The sequence below is a fragment of the Lontra canadensis genome, unplaced genomic scaffold (genome assembly GCF_010015895.1).
Source record: "Lontra canadensis isolate GAN:19392208 unplaced genomic scaffold, GSC_riverotter_1.0 scaffold29, whole genome shotgun sequence".
In the NCBI taxonomy this organism is placed as follows: Eukaryota; Metazoa; Chordata; class Mammalia; order Carnivora; family Mustelidae; genus Lontra; species Lontra canadensis.
In genome coordinates, this window is record NW_022631023.1 from 5,815,566 (window position 1) to 5,826,922 (window position 11,357).

At 44.1% G+C, this 11,357-nt stretch overlaps 1 protein-coding gene across 6 annotated transcripts in view; it reads left to right on the plus strand.

Annotated features, from left to right (window-relative positions):
* Positions 1-5,701, plus strand: part of LCA5L (lebercilin LCA5 like) — a 38,503-nt gene extending 32,802 nt beyond the window's left edge. For all 6 annotated transcript variants that reach the window (XM_032865308.1, XM_032865307.1, XM_032865309.1 and 3 more), the window contains 3 exons: positions 1,215-1,318; positions 1,484-1,601; positions 4,575-5,701. In XM_032865308.1, coding sequence (XP_032721199.1) covers positions 1,215-1,318; positions 1,484-1,601; positions 4,575-5,302 — 950 coding nt within the window. In that variant the 3' untranslated portion in view covers positions 5,303-5,701. The remainder of the gene's footprint in view (positions 1-1,214; positions 1,319-1,483; positions 1,602-4,574) is intronic.
* The last annotated feature ends 5,656 nt before the right edge of the window (positions 5,702-11,357 follow it).

Consider the following 11,357-nt stretch of genomic DNA (forward strand, 5'->3'; position numbering starts at 1 on the left):
TGGATATTCTTTCCCACTCTGTCAAGGATTAGTTGACTATAGTTAAGGGTCCATTTCTGGGTTCTCCATTCTGTTCCACTGACCTATGTGTCAGTTTTTGTGCCAGTACCATACTGTCTTGATGATTACAGCTTTCTGATACAGCTTGAAGTCCAGAATTGTGATGCCACCAGCTTTGGTCTTCTTTTTCAACATTCCTTTGGCCATTCAGGGTCTTTTCTGGTTCCATACAAATTTTATGATTATTTGTTCCAGTTCTGTGGAAAAAGTTGATGCTATTTTGATAGTGAGTGCATTGAATGTGTAGATTGCTCTAGGTAACATAGACATTTTAACAATATGTGTTCTTCTAATCCAGGAGCATGGAATGGTTTTCCAGTTCTTTAGGACTTCAATTTTTTTCATGAGTGTTCTATAGTTTTCTAAGTACATATCCTTTGCCTACTTGGTTAGGTTTATTCCGAGCTATCTTACGGTTTTGGGTGCAATTGTAAATGGGATCAACTCCTTAATTTCTCTTTCTTCTGTCTCATTGTTAGTGTATAGAAATGCAACTGATTTCTGTGAATTGATTTTATATCCTGCCACTTTGCTGAATTCCTGTATGAGTTCTAGCAATTTTGGGGTCAAGTGTTTTGGATTTTCCATGTAGAGTATCATGTCATCTGTCTCTGCACTTACTTTTAAAGGCAACAACCTCAAACTTCCTTGCCTTCCTTTGTTTGCTTCTGCTTTCTAATTCAGAATAACAGCCAGCAGAGATGATCATACCAACCACTGAGTCATTTAAATGGGACCACACTTTGAGGAAACTGTAGATTTAGTGGCAGGCTCCAGTGACAGTAATCATGCTAAGCTTTGGTAACTAAGGGCACTGCCACAGGAAGTCAGGAAGTCGCTGTGGCTCACTGCCTCTGGACTGAGGTCCGTGCAGGGAGAGTGTGTCCTCCAACAGGAGCGCCCTCCTAGCCTAAAGCCTCCTTGTTTTGGAATCTAACACTGTGACACCCACAACCTTTGCAGCCCAAAATAAGACAAAACAGGTGAAATGGTAGGAGAAAAGGGAACTAAAAAATGTTATCCATATATTGAAAAAAAGTTTTAAATGTGTGTACATTTCCTTAAACTACAAACTTCAATGTTATTTTAGATCTAAACTCAATGTTGCTTCCACATGTGAAATGCTTCTGACATATAATGTACCTGTTCTATAGTTTCTTCGACCAAATCTGTACAAGCAGACAGAAGCTTTTCACTGACAAGTATGAAACACCAGGAAACCCAAAAATCAGAAGATGTTCCATCTTTGACAGCTAAGGTACAACAAATTTGAGTTCTTGCAGTGTCTGAACCTATCTTTGTGAAAACAATATAAACAGTGTCTTATTCCCCACAAAAAGTATTTGTATTCATTGAACAAAAAACAATTTAAAATTATGTATACCCTCCAAAAATGTGCTTTTGCTGCTTTTCAAAATTATAGGGTAAAAAGACAACCGGAAACATTGGTCAAAAAGAAAAATCAACTGAAATAAGCTGTGCAATTCCGCACTGTATCAGCAAAGTTCCAAACCAAGAGGATTCCAAGAGAAAATATGAAGGTAATTTTAACCACTTTTAAAAGTTCCCTCTACTCTTACTTGATTTAAGTTATGAATTATTCTGTGTGTGTGTGTGTGCATGTGTGTGAGAGAGAGAGAAAGTATACATAAGGGGAGCCTGAGTGGCTCAGTTCATTAAGCCTTAGACTCTTGATTTTAGTTCAGGTCATGGTCCCAGTGTCCTGGGCTCCGAGCCCTGCACTGGCCTCCCCACAGAGAGAGGAGAACCTGCTTCTCCCTCTTTGCAGCTCCCCTTGCTTGTGCTCTCTCTCCGTCAAATAAATAAATAACATCTTTATTAAAAAATTAATAAAAGTACACATAAAACATATACAATGTAAAGAACTATTAGGAATGAACACCTTTGTAGCCACTACCATACTTAAAAACTAGGACCTCAGTGTTCCCCAGAACACCTGGGAGCGCTTCCGAACTACAGCCCCGCGCCCCTCACCCACCAGAAATAACCACCACCTTCCACTTTATGGACCTCGTTCCCTTCTTGTTCCTCACAAGGCGCATCCTGAAATTGTATGTTCAGTTTCAGCACACTGAGTAGCAAACCCAAATCCAACTCAGTAAGCGGCAACGGCCCTGCTAACGAAGACTTTAAAAGTAGACTCCAGGGAGAAGATGCACAGACTCGGGCTTCAGCTTCCCTGGATGTCCCCAGCCAAACCAGGCTGCGGCGCACGGCGGCGAGGGCATCACCTTCACTGGGCCGGGCAAGGCACGCCAAGGACGCTGGGCGTCCAGGAGGTCTGCGGAGCGGGGATCTTGGTGCCAGGCCTCAGGGCTTCAGCCTCAGCCTCCAGCCCGGGCCCCTCCACCTGTGGTACGCAGCCGTGGTGCTGGCACCTGCCCTTCCCCGCAGGCTCCTGCCGCCCGGTTCTCCGCGAAGACTTCTGGCTCCTAAGCCACGTCCTGCTCGTCGGTGAATGCGGTGGCGCGGTGAGGGCGCGCCGTCCCGCCGGCTGCTGGAGGATGGGTGCGCGCCAGGCCGGTGTGCGTGCCTTCACCCGACCCGGCGCGACGCGGCCGTCACACCTAGAAACTGGTCGGAAAGTCTAGGTTGGAGATCATTTACCTCCAGAATTTCATTTTCTTTTAAAGATGTTGTGTATTTAGACGGAGTGGGCACGTGAGTGGGGCTGGGGGCAGAGGGAGGGGGAGAGAACCTCTCGGGCAGAGCCCCGCTGAGCCGGGGTCGTGACTGACGGGAAATCCGGAGTCCAAGCCTGAACCGACGCTGCCACCCAGGCGCCCTCCCTCCGGGATTGTGAAGCCCCCGTCCCGTGGCGTCCATGTTCAACTACTGCCCACGGGAACGTGCCGGCGCCCCACGGCCCGGCAACGCAACCGCTGCGGCAAGTCCCCCGGGCCCCGGCCCCGGGCTCCCCGGCGGGCGGGCGGGCATCAGCGTGGGTCTCCGGATAAGTTCCAACGACACAAACTTGGCGGGCTCGCTGCGCGCCGCCGCGTCTGGGGCAGGAGCCGACGACTCCGCTCTCGGTTCCTCCTGGGGTCCGAGGTCTGAGTCTCCACGGAGCCGCTAGTCCGCGTCGGTCATTGTGCCGGGGAGCTTATCCCTTCGTCAACGACTGCTCTTGGAGCGCACCCTGTGTCCGGCTGCTCCGAGCACCGCGGATGCAGCAGGGACGACCGTACGTCGTCCTCGTGCGCTTCTGCTCCCGCGGGGAGGACAAAAGCCGCGTGAAATAAGTAAGTTGTGCAGCGCCTCTGAGGGCGGTGACGCTGCCAAGGACGCCAAGAACGACGACACAGAGGGAAGGGAAGGGCAGGGCGGCTACGGTGGGGCTGGGGGGAAGGAGCGCCCGAGCGGACACCTGGGACACCTGCGACGGGCATTCCCAGCGAAGAGCGTGGGCCCCGGAGACACTGCGCAGAGGGACTGAGTTTGAAAGTGACCAGGACGCGAGTCTTCTGTGCAGGTTTCCGCAGGTGTGCACGTCTGTACCTGTAACAGCCCTTCCTCGTAAGAGGCGAGGCTCAGGGCAGGGCTTCCTAAGTGCTGGTCAGGAACGGAAAGGAAGGGTCACCTCCAAAAGACTTTTTCATTTAACATCGGATGGTGACCCTCCCTCCCCTGTCAGTCCATACATACCCACCCACTCCGGTCCTTATAATAGCTGTCCCGAGTCCCACGGACTGTGCATGCCATTTCTTTACCCGTGACCCCTTGACACACACTTAGGATGTTTCCTTGTTACCAAACCATGCTGCAGTTCACATCCTTATACCTATTCTTGTGTATTTTTATGAAGTTTGGTTCTAGAAGTGTAGTTGTTGGATCTAAGAATACGTTCACTTAAATTATGGTAGATACAGGGGTACCTAGCTGGTGAGGTCAGTTGGGCACCTGACTCTTGGTTTCAGCTCATGATCTCAGGGTCATGAGACTGAGCCCTGGGTCAGGCTCCGCACAGCGGGGAGTCTCCTTGAGATTCTCTCTGTCCCTCTGCCTCTGCCCCTCCTCGCCAACCCCCAATGCAGCATGCGTGCTCTCGCTCTAAAAAAAAAAAAGGTAAAAATTTTTTTTGATAGCTCAAACTGCCATCCAAAAAAAGCTTGTACCAACTGACACACTCACCAATGGGGAACAAAAGTTCCAATTTCCCCATATTCTCCCCAAATCTAGAAACTATCTGCCAATGTGGATGGGGGAAAAGTATCCTTGTTTTAATGGCACTCTGTCGCCTAGCAGTGATGAGCATCCACTGATAACTTCTTAGCAAATGCATGTTTCTTTTGGCTTTGTAATTCTTATTTGGTATGTTCTAGGAAAGTAGGACATTTCAAGCTTGTTACCAGCCCCTTTCCCTGTATTCTCATGTGGAATGCAGGTTATGTTCATGTGCCTGTCCAATATCAGTAAGTGTGCTCAGCATGTCTTCTTGAAATAGAAATCTGCTCATTTTAAAGACCACTAAGTAAACTATTTTTTGAATATAGATTTATCGAAGGAAGAGGAACATTTGGAAGAACAACCACCTCTGGAGAATACTGGAAGACAGAGAGAGAGAAAAGAAGATCAAGAAAAGAAAACCACTTTAGTGAAAGAAGAAGAAGAACTACCACCAAAAAGAATTCAAGTAACTCATCCTGAACGGGAAGGCAAGCAGGATGACGACGCAGGGAAAGAAAAGTTCAAAAGAAGTCTCCAAATAAATGACACAGACAAGGCGCCTGATAAAAATGCTGCTGCAAATATCAAGATCCCCTTCAGACAGAGAAAGCATTACTCGTTCACAGAAGCCATTGAGAACCTGCATCACGGGCTTCCTGCCTCTGGCGGGCTGGTCAGCGCGGCTGTGACTAGAGGCGGCATAAGCACCAGCAAGCCTCGCGGGAACTCAGAAGGCCTGAAGCCAGAACATTCTGTGAGTGGGTATGAACCCTCTTTTGGCAAGTCTTCCCGAACAAAAGCAAAAGATACTTTTAGAGATAAGAAAAACAGCCTGATGGAAGAACTCTTTGGGTCAGGCTATGTCTTTAAACATGACCAGACCAGCACGGCTACTGCTCAACAGGCTGACGAGACCCTGGAAAGTAAAAAGACGCACCATCTACCTCCCAGTCAGGCCTCCGCCAGCAACGCTTTCGGAGATTCTAAAGTAACTATGGTAAATTCCATTAAGTCGTCTTCACCTACAGAAGGAAAAAGAAAAATAATTATTTGAATATAATCAATATCCTAATACATTCTGGTATCATATTCTCGTTCTTATGTGCCTTTAATCTCATAATGTTAGTGTGTGTCTGCGTGTGTTTCTGTACTTGAACTGACTTTGGATAATTAAGGTTTTGTTATAACCTAATTTTAAAAATCCACCGTGTGTTGGCCAATGACATTTCAAATATAAAACTATCTTTTTTCCCTATAACTGAAACATGTCCATTATCTTTTGGAAGACTGACTTATTCCATGGCTTTAATATTCTGTGGAACTCCATGGCTCGTTAGTCAAAGTCAGTCAGCCAAGGGTCACACATCTCACATACGTAGGAATGTTCGCAGCAATTGAATTGTGTTTTAACTAAAAAAACACGGAAGCAGTTTTGAAAGAGAAGATTCTATTTTTTTTTTAAAAAAGGCACAGTGATTACCAACAGTAGTTTTATGAAAATTATTTTTGAGTGTTCTCCAATTCAGCTAAACTGCCTTAGTGATGACTCTCTCCTTGTTTACACCTGAGATTCACTATTTTTATTTCTATTTGTTACATATCTATACCATGCCCTTTTCCCTGTTAATCTTATCATAAAAGAGCACCGGGCCTAAGAGTGTCCACTCCAGCGAGCTGCTCTATCCTAACACTCCATTGCACTGACAGCATCTCTTATCCGAACTAGACAGGCGCTTCACTCCCAGCACTAATCATTTTACTTACCTTCATTTATTTTTAAGGGCAACTTATTTACAATGTGGACCATGCTATTTCCAAAGAGGTTTATGGATTGGTGTGTAATATTAGCACTTTAAAAAATTGAGAATAGGAAAATAAAACTTTTAAAAGAAAGTGAAAACCATGGTGGGAAAACAATTGTATTTAAAACCAAAGAGGAGATAAACACTGTAAGTCCCTAAGCTTTGATCTTTACGAAAACCACAGAGGGGAACAGAGAAGAAAGGGGAGAGGGGGAAGGAGAGAGGAGAGTTAGATGTCCCATAGGCTTCTAAGGGGAGATATGCAAATGCCTGTCAAATGACATAAATGCTTTGCCCTAAATTCTGAAGAAATTTACTAAAAGGATTTTTAAAAATGATATATAGAATAATATTCCAGTGTTGCAATGTCTACTTGCTTTATAGCAGGATTTTTCAAGGGATCTTTTCTTATGCCTACCCACAACAAGAGCATAAAAAAAAAAAAAAAGCATAAATCATAAAGGTCTGACTCTAGATCTCAGCTCAGGTCTTGATCTCAGGGTTTTGAGTTCAAGCCCCACGTTGGTCTCCACACTGGGCATGGAGCCTACTTAAAAAAAGAAGAGAGATCTAGGCTGGCAGTACCCCCAGGGCAGTAGAAATGCAAACTATCTCTAGAAAAACCTGTCCTTGACCCAGGCCTCAAGAAATTCCCACAAGATAGTTAAAAAAAATAATAAAAAATAACAACAACAAAAAAACAGCCACATACATGCAGTCCAAAAAATGATAAGACACAAGAAAACAAGGTGCTAAAAGAACCAACAGGCACAACAGATATCAGGTTCAGATCTGCAAAGGCTGTACATGTTGGAATTATTATATACACAAAATAAACATGTTTAAAGAAATAAAAGAAGTTTCTGAAAATATGAATGAAAAGAACAAGAACTCAGCATATGTGACAAAACGTAAAAGACATACATATAATCATTTAATTTAACTCTATAGGGCGCCTGGGTGGCTCAGTGGGTTAAAGCCTCTGCCTTCGGCTCAGGTCATGATCTCAGGGTCCTGGGATCGAGCCCCACATCGGGCTCTCTGCTCAGTGGGGAGCCTGCTTCCCCCCTCTCTCTGCCTGCCTCTCTGCCTACTTGTGATCTCTCTCTCTGTCAAATAAATAAATAAATAAATCTTTAAAAAAATAAAAAATAAAAAAATAAATTAACTCTATAAATGGGCTTCACAGCAGATGAACCCAGAACTCAGAGAGCAAAAAGATCTGAAGAAATGATCAGCACTGAAGCAGAGAGAACAGAGAAACAATGTGAGGGGAGTTTTACAGGCACACACAGATGAAAAAGGCTGAACTAGTATGTAATCCAAGCTTCTGAAGAAGAGAGAAGAGAGAATGAGGGCTAAATATCTAAAGAGATAAAGGGTGAAAAATACCGATTCAGAAACTCCAATAAATTCCAACAAAATAAACAGAAATAGAAACAAAACAAAACTCACACCTGGCAAGGCATGAAGAAACTGCCAAGCAGTTTCTTGACAAAGGGAAAATCTTAAGACCAACCACGGAAAAAGGCAGCGTATTGTCAAAGGAACCACTGTACTACTCATCGGTCATGACAGTAAGGCAGAAAACAGTGGGGTGCCAACAGGACAGCCATGACCTAGAACCGCACACCCTCCAATACTATTCCAGAAGAAGGAAGAGGCAGGACACGTTTTCAAAGCCTCACTAATGCAGAGATCAGCTAACCTTTTCTGTAAAGGGCCAGATACTAATCACTTAGGCTTCACAGGCCACCTACCTTCTGTAACACCTTCAAAACACCACTGGAAGGTGGAAACAGCCGCAGGCGATACACAAACAGGCCTGGCCGTGTTCTAATACCACGAACCAAGTGCAGCCTGCCGCCTCACTCCTGTTCGGACTGACCTCAGGGAGAACTTGTTTGAGATAAAAGGTCTCTTGTGCAAGCGAGAGAGTGGTGAATGTGTAGTCCTAAACATCGTGGTTTTACACCATCTCTTGTGGGGTCACAGAGAGGGAACACAAGGCTGAGGCATCACACATATGATGACAAGCACCTCGTGCACCGGGGGGGGAAGGACTGACATTCAAGTGTTGACTCACACTGCTGCAGAGAGGAGGACAGCACTAAGCATGGACAAATTTTCTAGTGTTAAAACAAAAACTGAGTAACTTCAAAACTTAAGGGGGAGGACGGGAAAAAAAAAAAGAAAGAAAGAAGGCAATCGTGAGATAACAAAGTATGTCCTGGCCTCTGCCCAGGCTCCCAGCACAGAGCTCTGAAACCCCAGTAATTCCCTGTGGTAAGAGCAGTCGGAGCACCTTTTGTTCTGGGTATTTGGTCTCTGACCCCTTCCTGACACAGGGCTCTGGAAACCCTGCTAATTTCCTAGGTGATGGGCGTGTCTCTTGTGCTAACGAGGTGACCCAGGTGGGCTCCTGGAGAGGGGCTGGTCACCAGAAAGACCACACTGGGATTAGAAGGTTGGAACTTTCAGCCCCACCCCACACTCTGGAGTGGGGAGAGGGGCTGAAAACGGAGTCGATGACCCCCGGATGCCCATCTGAGGAAGCCTCCATAAAATCCCAGCAGCATGGGGTTGGGAGAGCTTCTGGGTTGAACATGTGGAGGTACCGGGAGAATGGCATCCCTGGAGATGGCCTGGAAGCTCCACGCCCCTTCCTACACACCTTGCCCTAAGGATCCCCTCCATGTGCTGGCTATCAGAATCATTTATCATAACCTTTCATTATAAACTGGTAAACGGAGGAACTGGCTTTCCTGAATTCCGTGAGCTGCTCTAGCAAATTAATCAAACCTGAGGAAGAGGTCATGGGAACCTGATTTATAGCTGGTTGGTCAGAAGCACAGCCTGGACTTCCTGGTAACGGGTAGCCCAGCAAATAAAAATGTACCAGTAAGACAAAGATGTGACTAAGACAGCTGATAACTCTAACCCAATGGACACATACAAGAAGACAACTTCAAACTTGTATTTTTTATCACAAATGAGCATTTGCAAAAAACTTTATCCTAATATATTTTAAAGTTGAGAAGAAATGGATAAATCCTACACTAATTTTCCTAAGTCAAGAAAAAATACAAAACTAATAACCTCATAATCACTAAAGAAATTGAAATCAGTAGTTAATCTTTCAGTAAAAAAAAGAGAAAACTCAGAAAGATTTTACCAGCAAATTCATCATATATTCAAAGAATAAAATAACTCAGACTTTAAACCTGTTCCAGAATATGGAAAAAGGAACATTCTCCAACTCATTCTTACAAGACTGGCATAACCCTGATAACAGAACCAGATGAGGAAAAAGACAATAATGTCCACACTCGACACTTCTATTCCACCCTCTACTGGAGTTTCTGGCCACAGAAATCGGGCAAAAATAAAATAAAAGGCATTGATTGGAAAAGAAGAAGTAAAACTATCTCTATTCACAGATGACATGATCTTGCATATAGAAAATCCTAAGGTATCCACTAAACTATTTATTGGAACCAATGAATGAGGTTACAGAATATAAGATCAATACACAAAAATCAATTTCTATGTAACAATTTCATTTAAAATAGCATCAAACGGAATACTTATGAATAAATTTAACAAAAGAAATACAAAATATCATCTGAAAACTACAGGGCATTGTTGAAAGAAATTAAAGATCTAAATAGTTGGAAAGATAGCCCAAGTTCATGGATTAGAAGCCCTTATACTGTTAAGATGGCAATACTCCCCAAGCTGACAAATTCAGCACAATCCCTACCACAATCCCAACTAACTTCTTTGTAGAAACTGAGATACAGGGGCGCCTGAGTGGCTCAGTGGGTTAAAGCCTCTGCCTTCGGCTCAGGTCATGGTCCCAGTGTCCTGGGATCAAGCCCCACATCGGGCTCTCTGCTTAGCAGGGAACCTGCCTCCTCCTCTCTCTCTCTGCCCGCCTCTCTGCCTACTTGTGATCTCTATCTGTCAAATAAATAAATAAAAAATCTTAAAAAAAAAAAAAAAACTTGAGATACAAATTCTAAAATTCATATGAAATTGCAAGAGACACAGAACAGCCAAAACAATATTTAAGAAGAAACACAAAATTAGAGAATGCACAAGTCCCAATTTTAAAACTTACTACAAAGCAACTGAAATCAAATTATTATGGTATTGGTCTAAGTATAGACAGACAAAGAGGTGGACAGAATACAACTGAGAGTCCAGAAATAAACCCATGTGTCTACAGTTCATTGATTTTTGACAAGGTTGCCTAGACCTCTCAACAGGGAATACAGAGTCTCAACAAACGGTGCTTAAACAACTGAAGATCCACATACAAAAGAATAAAGTTCAACTCTTACTTCACTCTCTATACAAAAATTAATTCAAAGTAGATAAAAGACTTAAGTGTAAAAGTTAAAAATATAAAACTCTTGAAGAAAACAAAGACATAAATCTCTGTGACTTTGGATTTGGCAATGGATTCTTAGATACAACACCAAAAGCACAAGCAACAACAAAAATATTGGCAAAAGCTACATGATATTCATTCAACTTAAGAATGAACTCTCAGGCACGAGTCAGTACTGAGTGTTGAAAGAGGGATGCGTACTCTTTACATTCCAAATATGCAAGCAGAAAAGCTAACTCACACAAGAGAGCCCCAAGAGAGGTTGGCATCCATACTAGTGTGCAAACCAGCAACACATACAGCTTTGAATCTGCTAACACCACCAAAGGCCTCTGTCCTGAAGGACTTATAAGAGAAGAGCATCCTAGGGGCGCCTGGGTGGCTCAGTGGGTCAGGCCGCTGCCTTTGGCTCAGGTCATGATCTCAGGATCCTGGGATTGAGCCCCGCATCGGGCTCTTTGCTCAGCAGGGAGCCTGCTTTCCTTCCTCTCTCTGCCTGCCTCTCTGCCTACTTGTGATCTCTGTCTCTGTCAAATAAATAAATAAAATTAAAAAAAAAAAAAAAAAAGCACTCATCCATGAGTTTCTAAAAAAAAAGCCTAAGGGACAGTGTCTGGCCCAAAAGACACTTGTAGCATCCCTGAAAACCCTTTATCACACACACAAAAGCATCTAAAACATTAGAGACAAAACTACACGACAGGAGACATCCCAAGTCAATACAAAACTGGTTGACAAATGAGTCAAATAGATACGTAAGATGTTCAGATGAGGAGGGGAAGAAAAAAGAAATCACTGTCATCTAAGGTGATTAGAGAGGGCTTCACACATTGCAAGGGAGGCTCAGCACGCACACAGACTGCAGGGGAGGCTCAGCACACACACAGAAGATGGGGCAACACAATGGTCAA